The 16,673-nt window shown below is 42.0% G+C and overlaps 1 protein-coding gene across 2 annotated transcripts in view; it reads left to right on the top strand.

The window, feature by feature from the left end:
• Positions 1–16,329, top strand: part of trappc8 (trafficking protein particle complex 8) — a 180,049-nt gene extending 163,720 nt beyond the window's left edge. For both annotated transcript variants that reach the window (XM_038808588.1, XM_038808586.1), the window contains 5 exons: positions 893–1,069; positions 4,469–4,570; positions 8,509–8,654; positions 11,127–11,216; positions 15,154–16,329. In XM_038808588.1, coding sequence (XP_038664516.1) covers positions 893–1,069; positions 4,469–4,570; positions 8,509–8,654; positions 11,127–11,216; positions 15,154–15,388 — 750 coding nt within the window. In that variant the 3' untranslated portion in view covers positions 15,389–16,329. The remainder of the gene's footprint in view (positions 1–892; positions 1,070–4,468; positions 4,571–8,508; positions 8,655–11,126; positions 11,217–15,153) is intronic.
• Positions 16,330–16,673: the final 344 nt, after the last annotated feature.

The raw sequence follows: 16,673 nt of genomic DNA, 5'->3' as shown, positions 1-16,673 counted from the left end.
AACTCCCGAGAACATGGCAGGTTAATTTCCTGGTTGGACTAAGGTGCTCATTGCTGATGATCTGCAGAACTTTTAGGCTGAGTACGTTTCAGCAGAAATCCTCGCACCCGCTTGGAATGCCTCCGTATACACCCACATTCTCTTCGTACGCAATGGAGTTCAATTGGACGATTCAGCTCTTTGGATGACAGTAGGGGCCAGTGCACTTTTGGAACTATTGTGATCCCAGACCATACCCCAACAGTAGCTAGGAAACTGGGCCGAAACCCCAATATTTTAGTTAATTTTAAGACTGTGCAGAAAGAATGATTCACTCTCTGAATGCTTGCGTGAAAAAATAGGGCTTTGGTATTTCTAAAAGAACATTTTATTATGAATACAATATTAAACTTTTAACTTCCCACCCAAAATTAACTGCTTACAATTGCTCCTTAACACAACTATACAATTTCCCATTAAACAACAAGAAAAGAAATGTGCAGTTCATAATCCAGTTTAAATTAGCAGGGCAAATTTGCTTTATAAAACAAATTTGGTTCCGGTTGCAACCCCTTCAGACTCTAACTGAATATCTTCAAATGGTTGCTTCAACTAAGTTGTTTCAACCTCTTCCTTGTCTTCAGACGAGACTGCTCTGCTTTACAATATTATTACTCTTTTCAAAAAATGAATTTAGAGCACCTTCCACTTGTTCTGGTTTTCTTTCGATGGTTCTAAATCAATTCCTCTCGTCTGACTCTTGGATCTCCCTCCCTCACTGCCCTGTATGTTCTATCTCGGAGGCATCTTGTTTCTTGTAGGTTACAGTTGTTGGGTGGAGGGCAGTTTGCAAATTGATGATGCAATCTTCTAGTTTTGTAATATTGAGAGTTGGTCTGCTTTTGTTTTTCAGATAATCAGCGCAACCACACCTTGTGCGGACTTTTTCTTTCAAAGTTGCTACGCTGCACGATCTCGAAAGACGACACCACAGACGACTATGGGACCTGGGAGACCAAAAACTGGGGATGTCACCAAATTAGTGCAGAGGTGTAGTGAAGTGGATCTCAATATAATAGTATTATGGAAGGTTCGTATAATAAATGAACACAACGAATAGTTGCACATTAAAAGATAAAATTGATTGGAATCAACACAAATGGTACTTTTAGGCCACTTTCTAAATCAGAAGTAGTGATTTTAAGAATGTTCTTGCCTATGCAGTTACTAAACACATAATTGAAATATTAAGAAAATCCCAAATATACTCTAGTATTGAGCTTATTAGGGCATTTAAGTTTCTGGCAGTTAGATTTGATTTAGCCTAGATTGATTTATTGTCACGTGTACCGAGGTACATTGAAAAGTAGTATTCTGCGTACAGTCCAGACACATCACTCCATATATGAAAAACAGGACATACGATAAATACACAATGTAAATACATAGACATCGGATGAAACATTTGGAGTGTAGAGCTACAACAGTAGAGAACATGCATGGAGAGATCAGTTCAGTCTATAAGAGGGCCATTCAGGAGTCTAATAGCGGCAGTGAGGAAACTGTTTTTGAATCTGTTAGCACCTGTTCTCAGACTTTTGTATCTCCTGCCCATGGAAGAAGTTGGAAGAGTGAATAACCCGGGTGGGAAGGGTCTTTGATTATGCTGCCCGCTTTCCCAAAGCAGCAGGAGGTGCAGACAGTCAATGGATGGGAGATGGGTACGTGTGATGGACTGGGCTGTGTTCACAACGCTCGGTAGTTTTTTACAGTGTTGGGCCAGCCAGGCTGTGATGCAGCCAAATAGGATGCTTTCTATGGTGCGTCTGTAAAGAAATTGGTAAGAGTCAATGTGTTTCTAATATGCCAGACAATTTCTTCAAACTTCCAACTCGCTGTGAGCTATTTGTCTTTCAATGCTCAGCAAACCTCACAAATAGAACTATAGAATTCAGGAAATTTCATGTTGAAGTAGGCCATTCGGCCCATTGTGCCCATGCTGAGTGATATTAACTTGGTTACAAAATTGTCCCATACACTCGCAATCCTGACACCTTTCTTCCATCTTGTCCTGAAAATGAGTGATGCTCAGCTTTTCCTAACCCTGTGGTATCCTTTCAGTCTCTACCTCTTCTAACTCATCATCTGGTTGGAAATTTTCCCCGCTTAAATCAGCAACGCAGACTGATTCTCAACAATCATTTGCTGATGTGTGGCACCTTTAACATTGAAAAATGCAGCAAAGTGTTTCTTTAGAAACCTGATCAAAATAATGGACTTTAATATGCCCATAATCCTTAGCCTTAGTTGTGTTGAAAGGAGGAGAGGCAAGTGGAGCGATGGTTCAGGGAGGGAATTCAACAGTTGGGGTTAAGTTAACTGAAGGCAGAACCACCAATGTGGCAACAAAGATAAGAGGGGTCCCTAGGTCAAGAAGAACGGAGTGTTGAGAGGCACGGTGTGATTTTAGAACAGGAGAAGGTTACAGAGATAGAAAATGGAAAGGTTATCGGATTTGAACACTCTGTATAGGAATTTTAATTTCAGCGGGTTGGGGAACCAGAATCGTTCATAAGGATGAGTGATTGACAAATGGGAGCTGATGTAAGGTGAGATGTGGACAATGCAGTTTTGCAAGAGCTGATGCAGGATTGGATTTTTTTGTCAAGAGATCAGCTCAGTCCATAAGAGGATCGTTTAGGAGTCTGATAACCGTGTGGAAGGAGCTGTTTTTGAACTTGTTATTGCATGTTCTCTGACTTCTGTATCTCCTGCCCGATGGAAGTGGTGGAAGAGAGAATAACCCGGGTGGGAGGGGTCTTTGATTATACTGCCTGAATTTCCAGGGAGGTGTAGACAGTCCGTGGATGGGAGGTGGGTTTTTGAAGCTGTTTCTGAATCAATTAGTTCCTGTTCTCAGACTTGTGTATCTTCTGTCCAATGGAAGAGAGAATAACCCGGGTGGGAGGGGTCTTTGATTATGCTGCCCACTTTCCCAAGGCAGCGGGAGGTGTAGACGGAGTCAATGGATGATAGGCAGGTTCCCGTGATGGACTGGGCTGTGTTCACGAATCTCTGTAGTTTCTTACGGTCTTGGGCCGAGCAGTTGCCATACCAGGCTGTGATGCAGCCAGATAGGATGCTTTCTATGAGGCATCTGTCAAAGATGGTAAGGGTTAGTGTGGACATGCCGGATTTCCTTAGTTTCCTGAGGAAGCATAGGAACTGTTGTGTTTTCTTGGTCATAGCGTTGACGTAGATGGACCGGGACAGATTGTTGGTGATGTGCACCTAGGAATTTGAAGCTAACAGCCATCTCCACCTTGGCACCATGATGCAAACAGGGGCGTGTACGATACTTTGCTTCCTGAATCGATGACTAGCTCTTTAGTTTTGGTGGCATTGAGGGAGAGATTGTTGTCATTACACGACGTGACTAGGTTCTCTATCTCCCTCCTCTACTCTGACTCATCATTGTTCGCTATCTGTCCCACTACGGTCGTGTCATCAGCAAACTTGTGGATGGAGTTGGAGCCAAATTTTGCCCCACAGTTGAGTATAGTCGGGGGCTAAGTATGCAGCCTTGCGTGGCCCCGATATTGAGGACTATCGTGGAGGAGGTGTTGTTGTTTATCCTTACTAATTGTGTTTACAGAGGATTGAGGCTGGGAGGTTAGCCAAGGGTCATTAAAATTGATCCATTTCTCATCCACAGATTATTAGAGGTGCAGGCTGTCTAACATGTCTGTTTAGCTGGATCTGCACACTCCGATTTCTGTAGCTCAGAATTGTCCTGTCCTGGATGTCATGAATAAAATTCTTCTGTCTAGGTGGATGATCTGAATGTTAATTGTCAAGTCTACATTGGTTAACAAAGGAGGGAACAGATCATTTATAGCGGTTCTGTCATGGAACCCTGAAAGTCAGGTACTCTCAGCTTGCTCTTATCTAAAGGGATTGGTGGAGCTGAAGAACCAACCTGAACATATGGTAAAGTGAAAGCTATATTTAATTCATCAAAACTTACCATCATTGGTCAACCATCTGTCAGAAAAGAATGACCAATTCAAAAACTGTCCCTAGAAAAGATGGGAATACACCTGATTGTTATGCTAGCCTAGCTCCTGTTTATTCACAACCGGTATGCTGATTTATCTGTTAATCTCTGTAGAGGTGGGAAAACATGCTGTGTACACTTGTCCATATTCCATGGTTTGCTCCATTAACGTTAATGCTTATGGAATAAGGGCGCAGATTTTGCACTTGAGATTAGCTGATACAATTTGCCCAGACATGTTTGGTCAATTTGTGTGGTATATGGAAGAGCATGCTTGATGGATGAAATGCGTCCTTGTTCCTGCTCCACATTTTGTTCTTAATATAGGTGCATTAATTGTGATCAGGATGTAGAACAGAAAAGTAATGTAATCTTGTGCTGCTAAACTTGCAATGAAAGATTTATGCTATGAAAATGAAATTTTTTTAACAGGCGTATGTTGTCGAAGACAATAAGCAGCTCATTTTAGAAGGTCAGCTTCACGTTGCTCTGGAGTCAATCGGGAAAGAAGCCTGTTCATTACCTCAAGTACAGGTAATGCACTTTTAACTCTGCCCATTGCTGTTGTGATTTTGTGACTTTTTCCACTCTGAATTGACTGAACGCATCTCCGTTAATGGTTTTTGTTGCCCTGCTGGTCATCTTGTTGGCTTTTGAAACTGTTCTTCTCAAAATCCAAACATGACCTGTGCTTGTTTTCTCCTGGAGGTGTGGGCTCCAGATACAATAATGAAGGAAGTCATTCAAGCTATCTTAATTTATCCATCCAGGAATACCTTAAGGTCCCCAAATTGTGACATCCCATTGTTTTTTTAAAAATAATTCCAGATAAGTTCCCCTCCACTGTTCTCGTCCATATTTGACCATTCGCTGAAGAAAAATTTCCTGGTATTTGGCTTGATTTTACCTGGTTTGATCTGTATCCTCTTGTAATATTCTCTCAATTTAAATTAATATTTCAAGATTATTTTACCATAGGGGTGGCACAGTGGTTAGCACTGCTGCCTCACAACGCGAGGACCCGGGTTTGATCCTGGCCCCGGGTCACTGTCTGTGTGGAGTTTGCACATTTTCCCCGTGTCTGCGTGGGTCTCACCCCACAACCCAAAAAGATGTGCAGGGTAGGTGGATTGGCCACGCTAAATTGCTCCTTAATTGGGAAACAAAATAATTGGGTGCTCTAAATTTATTTTTAAAAAGATTATTTTAGCATTAACATTTCTGATATATCTAAAATCTTCTCTTGGCTCCTTTCTAAGCTGAGAAATCCCTGTTTCTCCTGTCTTTCTGATAACTTGTAAATTTAGGAATTGGTGTTGTGGCCCTTTCCGACACGGCCTGCAGAGGGTTAAAAGTGTCCTCGAGTCCTGGTGACTTGAGATGTGGTCTGGTGAGAGCCGATAGTGTCATCTCCACTTCCTGTGACTTGTATTTTAAGCACATGAGGGAGAAGGAACAAACAGTTGTGCTAACGGCATTGCAGTGTCAATGTAAACCTACCAGTGACACTAATAAAGATTATTATAATAGGGTGAAATGTTGAGGGCTGGAAGTAAGTTCATATGGAGCATAAATACTGACATAACCTGTGAGGCAAAATGGTCTGTTTCGGAGCTGTGTTGAAAGTGGTAATTGGTTGAACATAATTAGTGTTTATCTACTTCATTGTGGAACAATGAAGTCCTGTACCAGCCTCCCCGGACAGGCGCCGGAATGTGGCGACTAGGGGCTTTTCACAGTAACTTCATTGAAGCCTACTCGTGACAATAAAGCGATTTTCATTTTTCAACAAAGAAAAGTACAACACAGGAACAGGCCCTTCGGCCCTCCAAGCCCGTGCCGTCCATGCTGCCCAACTAAACTACAATCTTCTACACTTCCTAGGTCCGTATCCCTCTATTCCCTTCCTATTCATGTATTTGTCAAGATGCCCCTTAAATGTCACTATCGTCCCTGCTTCCACCACCTCCTCGGGCAGCGAGTTCCAGGCACCCCCTACCCTCTGTGTATTAAAAAAAACTTGCCTCGTACATCTACTCTAAACCTTGCCCTTCGCACCTTAAACCTATGTCCCCTAGTAATTGACCCCTCTACCCTGCTTTCAATTTAATTTCCCCTTGTCATACCTCTTGATCATTCAACTCAATTGATTACTCAGTTTCTGAGCTAATGCTTCCACTGTCCTTTGCTAGTTACATGTATCTGTAAATTTGATTACATTAAAATTCTGAGCCCTTGTCAGTGATCTAAAGCCGAAACATTGTTCCCAGTCCTGACTGCTGGGGTAATTCCCTCACCCCTGTGCACTGACACATCTTCTCCAAAGTGCAATTGTGTTTTTCTCTATTCCAGTCAGTTTCTTTACCTTTAACCACTGCAGCTTCGAGATTTACAAAGTTTCCCAGATTAAGGTGATTATCTTAATCATTCTCCAAGGCCTGATGCACAACATCAGGGCTTCCAGAATCCGCTTAGATTGTCGCTAAAACAGGATCTCACTCGTAATCCATGTGGATTCCCCGCAGGAGGCACAGAACAACTGGCTGACAAATTTGAAGGATGCTGTCCCCTCGGCTCTCACATCTGTTCCTAATTAGTCTTTATTTTCTTTCACCTTTCTTCAATTGTCCTCTGCCCTTATTTAAAACTTAACTTTCTCAGAATATAAAATCTTTCTTGTTCTCCTTATTGCCCCAACTTTTGGGTCAAAAAAATGAATAACCCTGATTTATTTATTATCTTTTCCAAACTGCAAACTCCTTTTTACTCCCTTTTGAAATTTAACAGCTAAATGCAACAAACCTCCTTTATCTCCGAATGCAAATTTCTACCCATGGCTTATTTACTCATAGAAAATTCAGTTTGGCCATATTTTCTTCCAGCACATGCCTTCCACACCCTCTGCCCTAAACCTTACAGCCAGCCATTTCAGTTGAATTTAATTAGTTTTTTATATATACACACATACATGCTATGAAACACTGGTTCAGCCTCAGCTGGAGAACTGTGCTCACTTCTTGGTGCCGTGCTTTATGAAAGATGTGAATGTACAATAGAGGGTACAGAAAAGTTGAAATGATTCACAAATGATTCCAGGGCTGAGGAATTTCTGTTGCATGCGTAGATTGGAGAAGTTGGGGCTGCAGCCATTGGCAAAAGGGTCCGGACAGAGTAGATGGGAAGAAACGTTCCTGTTGGCAAATGGATTGAAAACCAAAGGATTTACGGTAATTGGTGATGTGAGCAGCATTTTACCCAGCGAGTGGTTGGAATCTGGAACATACTGTCTGAGAGAGTGGTTCTGTGCTGTAACTATCAGGAGCAGGTTCGAGGGGCCGAATGGCCTACTCCTGTCCCTATTATGTTGCCCCAGAGCTATACAAATAAAAGTCAAATTTTGTGACCATTTTCCACAAAGAATCCACAAAAAAAAAAAATCAAATTTCATGTTGGGACTTTTGAAAGTAATGTGCACGTGGACACATTTTAAAGATTGGGATAACGGGCTGCTAAGTTGACAACAAAGGGGAATTGAAGGGAAAACATTACAGGGCCCTTGGGAAAGGGTCGTACTAGCTGGGTTACTCTTGGAAAAGGCTGGCACAGACACAGGGCTCAATGGCCTCCTGTGTTGTAACCATTCTATAATTCTGTGACTGCTTCTCACAGCCACCGATTCTAACGTAGTTGTGTGAATTATAGAAATTGTTTTATGACTCATAAAATAAAAGCAAAATATTCTGGATGCTGTAAATCTGAAATAAGAACAGAAAATGCTGGATGAACGCAACAGGTCTGGCAGCATCTGTGGAGCGAGGAACCAAATTAACCTTTCGAGTTTGACTTCAGAACTGAAGGGGAGTAGAAATGTAATGGATTATGTAGTTGAAGGGTACGGAGGAGATGGGGCAGAATTAGAAGGTCATGGATAAATTGGGGTTAAGGAGAGATTGACAAAGATGTCATGGACATGACAAAGGAAGTGTTAATGGTGGCATCAAAGATTAAAGTAGCACTAATAGTGGCATAAAAGTAAGGCAGCAAAATGTATTAATAGGTGAACAAAAATCAGTGCTCAATGAAAGCAAAACTGAAGAACAAGTGACAGGTGGCCCTGTGGGGAGGGGGGTTTTTACTTTGGGGCAAACCAAGGAAACAAAAAGGGGTCAAGATGGAAGGTAAGTACACCGTCTAAAGTTGTTGAACTCAATGTTGAGTCCATAAGGCCTAACTGGAAAATAAGGTGGTGTTCTTCCACATTGTGTTGGGCTTCATTGGAGCATTGCAGCATGTCAAGGATAGATATGTGGGCACAAGAGCAAGATGTTGAGTTGAAATGGCATACAGCAGGAAGGTTGAGGTCATGTTTGCGGACGGAGCGAAGGTGCTTGCGAAGCTGTCACCCAGTCTGTTTAGTCTTCTTGGGAGTAATTTGAAATTTGCGTCTTTTTTTTCAATCTCACACGTTCCAGGAAACACAGGAAATGGTTCTGTTGAAATTCACACGAGCTGAACAGCCACAGCTGCCTGCGAGACCCAGTATGGAACAACTGTCCCATCTTATTAAGATTAGCTTTCATTACCCTCAATACTATGACCATCCTTTTCATCAAAAGAGGTTTGTAAATTATTTTTAACATGCCATTTGGCAGATGTCTTGAATTAACCATACTTTTAAATAAAAGAATAATAATAAATATGCTACAAGGAAAAGGTCATTAATTATTGTGCTATGCTCTGTGCCCTGGCACATTGGGAGTATGAGATTGAAGCAAAGCTGCCCTCGTACTTCTACCGCAAACAGGAGATCTGGGACAGGATTCTCCGCACCCCAGCGCTCAAATCGTGTTCGGCGCCGAGGTGGTGAATCCAGTTTCCACGGTTCATGCCTGCAGCCTGAGTTCGCCATGGGACACGGCACATGCACGGTGGCTGACCCGAAAGTGCGGGGGCTGTATAGGCAGCTGGAGCTGTGAGCTCCACGACAGCTGTCTGCTGGCCCCCTGCAAGGCTGTGAATCTGTGGCCTTTTGACGCCAGTTTTTCTGGCATAAAAGGCAACAGTTTTCACGACGGCGTGGGGACGTAGTCCCGAAAACGGAGAATCCAGCCCATGATTTTGCTGGTCTCTTGAATAAAGCTTTCCTATTTTCAAGTTGCTTGGTTTTATTCTTGAGCTGTGAAAATCACCCATTACGCCCAGGCTGGTCCTGGAGAGGGACGGTAACATTTTGCTTCCACCTTCTGTTTAAAGCTCTCTCTCCTATCCCTCCACCATACCGTAAACACGCTACCAGGGTTCGTTGGCCTATACTTTGCTGAGATTGATACCAACTGTTCAGCTGCCTCTGTCAACTCCTCCATTTACCAATGTTGGATGTGAGCAAAGGGGCAGAGATGCAGAACAGACTGTATTTGGAGCTCTGATCCCAGCTTATCTATGAAACTCTCCTTATTCTCTCCAGCTAAACTGCTGACCACACATCTTCAGTTTCTGGCCCCCATGATAGCTGACATTTCAACTGGTTCCCTCTCTTTGGGTAGTATTCCTTTCCCTTTCAAAGTATCTCTTAGCACCTCATCCCTGCCTTCTAGGATCTTGTTGCCTCCCTCCATCTTTGCCAAATCGTGTCTTTCCTTCCACTTTGATTCTTAATATTTAGGTTTCCACTTGTGCAACATAACTGTAACATCTTAACTCCAACATCACCAGTGACATACTGTGTAACTGTCATCATCATGCACCCCCCTTGTCCTTCTTGACTGTTGCACCTCTTGACACGGCAGACTTTCTCCTCCAATGTCCTTGTTTGCTTCCATTATTGTCTATTCATAAATAGCTGTATTGGTTTTAGCAATGGGTTCTTTGCCAATCTCTTTCAACCTTCCAACTCCCTACTGTTACCGTTGGTGTTTCTCCCATTCCCCCGCCCGGATATGTAATTGACCACCACCTCTTCCTCATCTCCAGGCTGTTGTTTCTAATCTTATTAACAAAGAAGATGAGGGCAATTTGCACCAGCCCCCCCAACCCTCCGAATCTCCGATTCCGGCCTCTTGTGCTCCCCTAATTTCATTGATGGTTGTGCTTTTGTTCCTTGAGCTCTGGAATTCTTTTCCAAATACTCTCTGCCTCTCTTCCCCACGTTTTGCTTTCAAGATGTTCCTTAAAATCTACACCTTTGACAGAGCCTTTGATCACCTGATCTGGTATCTCCTTATGTGCCACAGAGTTTTTCTCATTATTTTAAGGTATTAGATAAATACAAGCTATTTGCTGTGTACAGCTTTCTTAACCCATCAGTACTCTCAGATCAGTTCTAGTCCTGAATGTCCCAGTTTCCATCAGTCAAACACTAGGATGACCAAAGCACTTTATTCCGATAGGTGCTGCTCTTACACTTGTGCGTCTTGCCTTACGTTGGCTTGTCCCAATGCACCAGGTAATGTTTAAATCCCTTCATGCCCCTGTCTCCCTCTATTTCTAACGTTCACAAACATTACAATGGTGAGAGCTCCAAATACAGTCTGTTCTGCATCTCTGCCCCTTTGCTCACATCCCACATTGGCAGCTGAGCCATCAGGCATCTCTGATACACAGCTTGGAATTTCTTCACTAAAACATCCTGTTTCTCCATTTCACTCCTTTAAGACTGCTCTTTTAAGTGCATTTCTCTGGCCAAGCTTTGTAAACCTTCTTGATATTTGCTACTTTGATTATTGAATTTTGTCTGGTTTATAATTCTTTTGAAACACCTTGAAGTTTTTCTGCAATAAAGGCAGGCTATTGGTTTTGTTTATCAAAATTTCAAGGATGTTTTTGTTTGAGACTTTAGCTGGAATTGTTTGTCTTTTTAATTACTCTCGTGCATGTAGTCTCCACGCTTTCCATTGTGAAAAACATCTTAGAATTTAGTTGACACCAGCTTTTTAGCTGAAAATGCGGTTTTAAATTGATTTTCGCGTGGTTTATTATCCAGTGATAAGCTGGATAAAGAGGGAACAAGTTGCAGTTCTAAAATGTAAGTTACAAACTAATCCCAGGAAAACAGCTCAGGATCTGTTTAACTTTTATTTTTCCTGTTCCACAGCTTGTGTTTCGTGCCCGTCACGCTTGTTCTTTTCAATTGCTGTCAAATTGAAGTGGACATTATCATCGATCTGCGACACAAGGCCACAAGGTAAGATAGATTCTAAAACTCGCGTATCATTTTCAGACTGCTGTTGAAAATTTAACCAAGAATAACTTCCATTCTGATAGGGCGGCACGGTGGCGCAGTGGTTAGCACTGCTGCCTACGGCAATGAGGACCTGGGTTCGACCCTGGCCCCGGGACACTGTCTGTGTGGAGTTTGCACATTCTCCCCGTGTCTGCGTGAGTTTCACCCCCACGACCCAAAGATGTGCAGGGTAGGTAGATTGACCACACTAAATTGCCCCTTAATTGCTCTGGTCAGACCCCATTTGGTGTATTGTGAGCAGTTTTGGGCCCCCTATCTAAGGAAGGATGTGCTGGCCTTGGAAAGAGTCCAGAGGAGGTTCACAAGAATGATCCCTGGAATGAACAGCTTGTCGTATGAGGTATGTTTGCGGACTCTGGGTTAGTACTCTTTGGAAGGATGAGGGGGGAATCTTATTGAAACATACAGGGATACTGCGAGGCCTGGATAGAGTGGATGTGGAGGATGTTTCCACCTAAAGGGACAATCCTTTAAAATAGAGATGAGGAGGAATTTCTTCAGGCAGAGGGAGGTGAATCTGTGGAACATGTTGCCGAAGAAGGCTGTGGAGGCCAAATCACTGAGTGTCTTTAAGACTGAGAGAGAGAGAGGTTCTTGATTATTAAGAGGATCAGGGGTTATGGGGAGAAAAGTATCAGCCTTGACTGAATGACGGAGCAGACTCGATGGGCCGAGTGGCCTAATTCTGCTCCTATGTCTTAATTGGAAAAAAATAATTGGGCACTCTAAATTTATTTTTTTTAAACTTCCACTTTGGTAATATGCTGAGTGTTTACATTACTTTAGTAGTTATTTTACTGATCATCTAGTAAACCTTAGAATGTGAATTCTCATTCCACCATGGCAATTTGAGTATCTGAATGTACTTAATTCATATAGAAGTAATGATTTGGAATTGTCTTTCATCCGTCTTCCTTCAAAGGATTGGCCACATGAAAAACGATCTTTCTCCGCTGACTTCTATCTTCTGCTGTCTTTACTGCCTGTCCCATCAAGAGACCAGTCCATGTTCTGATATTATCCATTCGTGCCATCTTGTGTCTTCCTTGTGCATGTTTTCCAGGAGTTTTTCCTTGCATTACCTCTTTTTATTCCCGAACAGTCCTCTAATGTTTGCATCACTTTTCCAAAATGTGTGAGATTCCTTGATACCACCGCCTCAAACACCTTCCTCTTAAACACTCATTTCTTTGATTCACCCTGCATCCTCCATGATGTATGACCCCAAGACGGTGGAAGGTATCAACCTGTTCACGCTGAACTCCGTTAATCAGAATCTTGCAGACCATTCCACCCACCCCTCAGTAACCACTCTCAAATTTTAAATAATTACACCCAGCAATAAATTTGCTGAAGCACTGGGTTTTGTAATTAAATATACCGGAAGTTGTGAATGTGCTTTCCTGTACTGTTACTGTAGCAAATAAACAAGCGTCCACACAGCTTCATTCTACATCTGACGAGCTCCCTGACTGTCCGAAATTTGCCCTTCAGTTGTTTAAAACTTCATCCTTGTGTCTGCTCTTGTGCATCAGTTGGAAGTAGTGTTTTGAACCTAATGTTTTCTGTGATTAAAAATAAAATGCTGAAAACAGTCAACTGATCGAGCAGCGTCTGTGGAGATAGAAAGTTCATGTTTTGGGTTGATGACCTCGTTAGAATTAAGAAAAGTTAGAAATGTAATAGATTTTGAGCAAGTGAAGGGGGGGGGGGGGGGGGGGGGGGAGAAAAGGGAAGGTTGGTGATGGGCTGAAAGGCAGGAGAGATTAAATGACTAGATTTGATACAGGATCAACAGGGGTGTCAATTTGAAAACTGTAAAATTTGCAATGCAACAGTATGAGCAGTTTATCAGTATGGGCATTTCATCAGGAGTTTCTCCATGTTCCAGCAGCGATGTAAGCAGATATGCTGCATGTTGTCAATGCCTTGATAAGTCCTGTCCTTCTCAGCAGCATCAAATTCTATAGTATTGTGCAGTTCTGATAGCCTTTAAACTTGTCTATATTAATTTCACAGCCGTTATTAGATATTTTACCATTCATTCCCTTGTTGTTTGCATGCTGCCTTTTCTAATTTCAGTCTGCAGCAGATGGTACTGACTGAAAATTTGAGTATTTTGCTTTGAACGTCTGAATCTCGATTATTAGTGTGAACAGTTGAGTTCTCAGCATCAATTTCCTGGAGCACCACGTTCCGTGATTGAGACACTCACCATAATTCCTCGAACAAGTAGCCACCAACAGTTACAACACCAATGGTTTCTCATTGGCTATGAAACATGTTCAGGTTGTGAAAGGAGTTATAGAAATGGAGATCTGTCTTTCTCTTTATACCTTCTGACTAATTTCTTACTCTTGATTTTTAATCTGAAGCCCCTGAAGCTAAAATTGTGTCTGTACTTTGGTATTTGTCAAATGTTTTTTTACGGCAGGGCGTACTTTTGGGATTTGACTTTCTCAGGAAAATCCCAAGTAGCTTTGGTGAGGCAGGATCTCCCTTTCTGAATTAATATTGGTTGCTTCCTATAGATTTATCACACAAGCAGCCCTTGCATGTCTAATGGGCCTGTGTGTGACCTTATTAAAAATGGATACCATGCTGGCCAGTTTCCAAACTACTCTCTCGACACTAATTAACTTTTGTTCTTTTCAGACTTAATACTTTGGATAAATATTTTTCAATGCTGAGAATTTATTCGACGCTGGGAGACTATGTACTTAACCTGAGATAAAACCTTTATACTTGGAGCAATTCAGTTGCTCCAAAAGGTATAAGATCACTTTTTGTCCAAAAGCAAAATGCTTAACAGGTCCGTGTTAAGAGAGTAACAAGAGTTAACGTTTCAGGTCAATCACCTTTCATCGGTTTCTTGGCCCCAGCCATCTCCTTTTCACCATTCAATCCAAAAAGGGGCTGGTTTAGCTCACTGAGCTAAATCGCTGGCTTTTAAAGCAGACCAAGCAGGCCAGCAGCACGGTTCGATTCCCGTACCAGCCTCCCCGGACAGGCGCCGGAATGTGGCGACTAGGGGCTTTTCACAGTAACTTCATTGAAGCCTACGCGTGACAATACGTGATTTTCATTTTCATTTCTACATTTCTACTGCAGTCGGATGGTGTGAGAGCTCTCCATTACTTTATTGAACAGAACAGCCCTTCATCTACCATCGCCTTCCTCCTCAGCTGAACTTGTTTTGACATTGAACAGCTACTTTAAATCCACTCGCTTCCCCCAAATAAGAGGTGTTTCTGTGGGAAGACAGATTATGATTTGAATGGGTGTATACTCAATGGAGTTTAGAAGAGTGAGGGGAGCTCATAGAAACTTGTAAAATTCGAACAGGATTAGGCAGGGTAGATTCAGGAACAATGGGGGAGTCCAGAACTAGGGGTCATAGTTTGAGGATAAAGTGTAAACCTTTTAGGACTAAGATGAGGGGAAACTTCTTCGCCCAGAGTGCTGAATCTGTGGAATTCGCTACCACAGAAAGTAATTGAGGCCAAAACATCGTGTAATTTCAAGAAGGAATTGGATAAAGCTCTTGGACTAAAGGGATATGGGGGGGGGGGGGGGGGGGGGGGCGATGGTGCGGGATCAGGGTGTTGACCTTGATGATCAGCCATGATCACAATGAATAGTGGAGCAGACTCGAGGGACCGAATGGCCTCCTGCTTCTATTTTCTGTGTATGTTTCTGTGTAACCTGTGATGCGTGACATTATTCTTTGTTATAGTCCTACTTAAGTCCCCTCTCAAATGTTATTTTGTATTTACATTGATGGATTTAGGAACAGTAGTAGGTTGTTTAGCTCCTCGAGCCTCTTGTGCCATTCGCTGAGATTGTGACTGATCTGTGAATATTTCCTTTTTTCCAGCCCAGAGATGTTAGAGGTCCATGGTTCTTTCACCTGGCTCGGACAGACTCAGTACAAAATTCAACTGAAGGGGCAGGAGGTTTACTCAGTTCCACTGAAGGCTTGTTTTGTTCACGCTGGTGTCTATAATCTTGGGACGCCCAGAGTCTTTGCCAAACTTGCCGACCAGAGTGTGCAGTGTGAAACCAGCCAGCAGAACTCCACACCGGCCCTGATAATTATCAACAGTATCTGAGGAACTGGTAGCACGGCACACTCACCCTGAATCTCAGAAGGAATCGTAAATACTGATCGCTTTCTTTTGTAGCTATTGTTGAAATTCCTGCATTTGTACCCTGCACCCACAAAAACACAGAACTAATATTTCACAATTGTACAGAACATGAGGGAAGAGGGGGTGGGGGGGAGGAAATGAAAAATAAACACAAGACCTAAAATTATTTTGTCTTTCACAATAAAAGGCACACTGAACTTGGATGTGCCTATGTAAAATGATTTTTCAATATATTTATCACTCATCTCTGCTTATAATTAGACCTTTTTTTAAATGTAAACATTGAATATAGATGTGCAGATTGGGCCACCTGTTAGTAAAGCAGTTTAAAACTGCCGTTACATTTTCCAGCACATTGTTTGAATATCTGCAGTCATCTGGGAAGATGTTGGTTGTAATTTTGGCTTTTTTTTTTCTTTCTTCAGCCTCCATTTCTTGGTTGCTAAATCAAAAGACCGTGATCACTAACTGTGTAGTTTGTGGGAAAAGTGCATTAATTGCGTGAGCTCACTCCTCATTGCTAACTGTTCAAAAGCAAATCTTTTACCTTGAGCTGAGGTGTAAAATCAAACATGCTTTACCTATGCCCTTTTTTTACACACTGATTCATTTCCTCAATATATCTCAGGTTTAAAAGAAAAGGCTGAATAATGAAGCATATCTATTTGATTTGAATTGTCTTTCGGTTTGGTTTAATTCAGTTCCAAGTTTATTTTACAACCACAGGGTGTTATCTGAGTTGGACCCAGCTAGCTACATTATGATGGAACTTTGCAAATTTAATGTGTTATTTAATATATCGACAGACTTAAAATGAACACAAATGTCTTTTCAAGAAATGATGTATTATATTTATAGCTAATGTCTGTAAATAGAATAAAACATAACCCATATATAATCGAGTTTGTCTCTGACTGTCACATGGAAGTGTAAATGTGTTTTGTACTTGGTTCTAACTCCTAACCCAACAGTGTTTTTCCCTCCATCTCAGAGACGTTGTTTATTTAAGTGACCACTTTATTAATTGTCTTTCAGATTTAAAAACAAATATGGGTTAAAAATCATGGATGTTGAACTAATCAAAGGTCCCAATGACCTTTTTCTGATGGATGTAAAAGATCCCATGATGCTATCTTGAGCACTGGAGTTCTCCCCAGTTGTCCTGGCCCATTCTAACACACTAATCAGGAGCAGGAAGTAGACCATTCGGTCCCTCAAACCTGTCCAACCATTCAATAAGACCTTC

The sequence above is a fragment of the Scyliorhinus canicula genome, chromosome 10 (genome assembly GCF_902713615.1).
Source record: "Scyliorhinus canicula chromosome 10, sScyCan1.1, whole genome shotgun sequence".
In the NCBI taxonomy this organism is placed as follows: domain Eukaryota; kingdom Metazoa; phylum Chordata; class Chondrichthyes; order Carcharhiniformes; family Scyliorhinidae; genus Scyliorhinus; species Scyliorhinus canicula.
The sequence above is the reverse complement of the archived record's forward strand: the minus strand, read 5'-3'. Positions and strand labels throughout refer to the sequence as shown.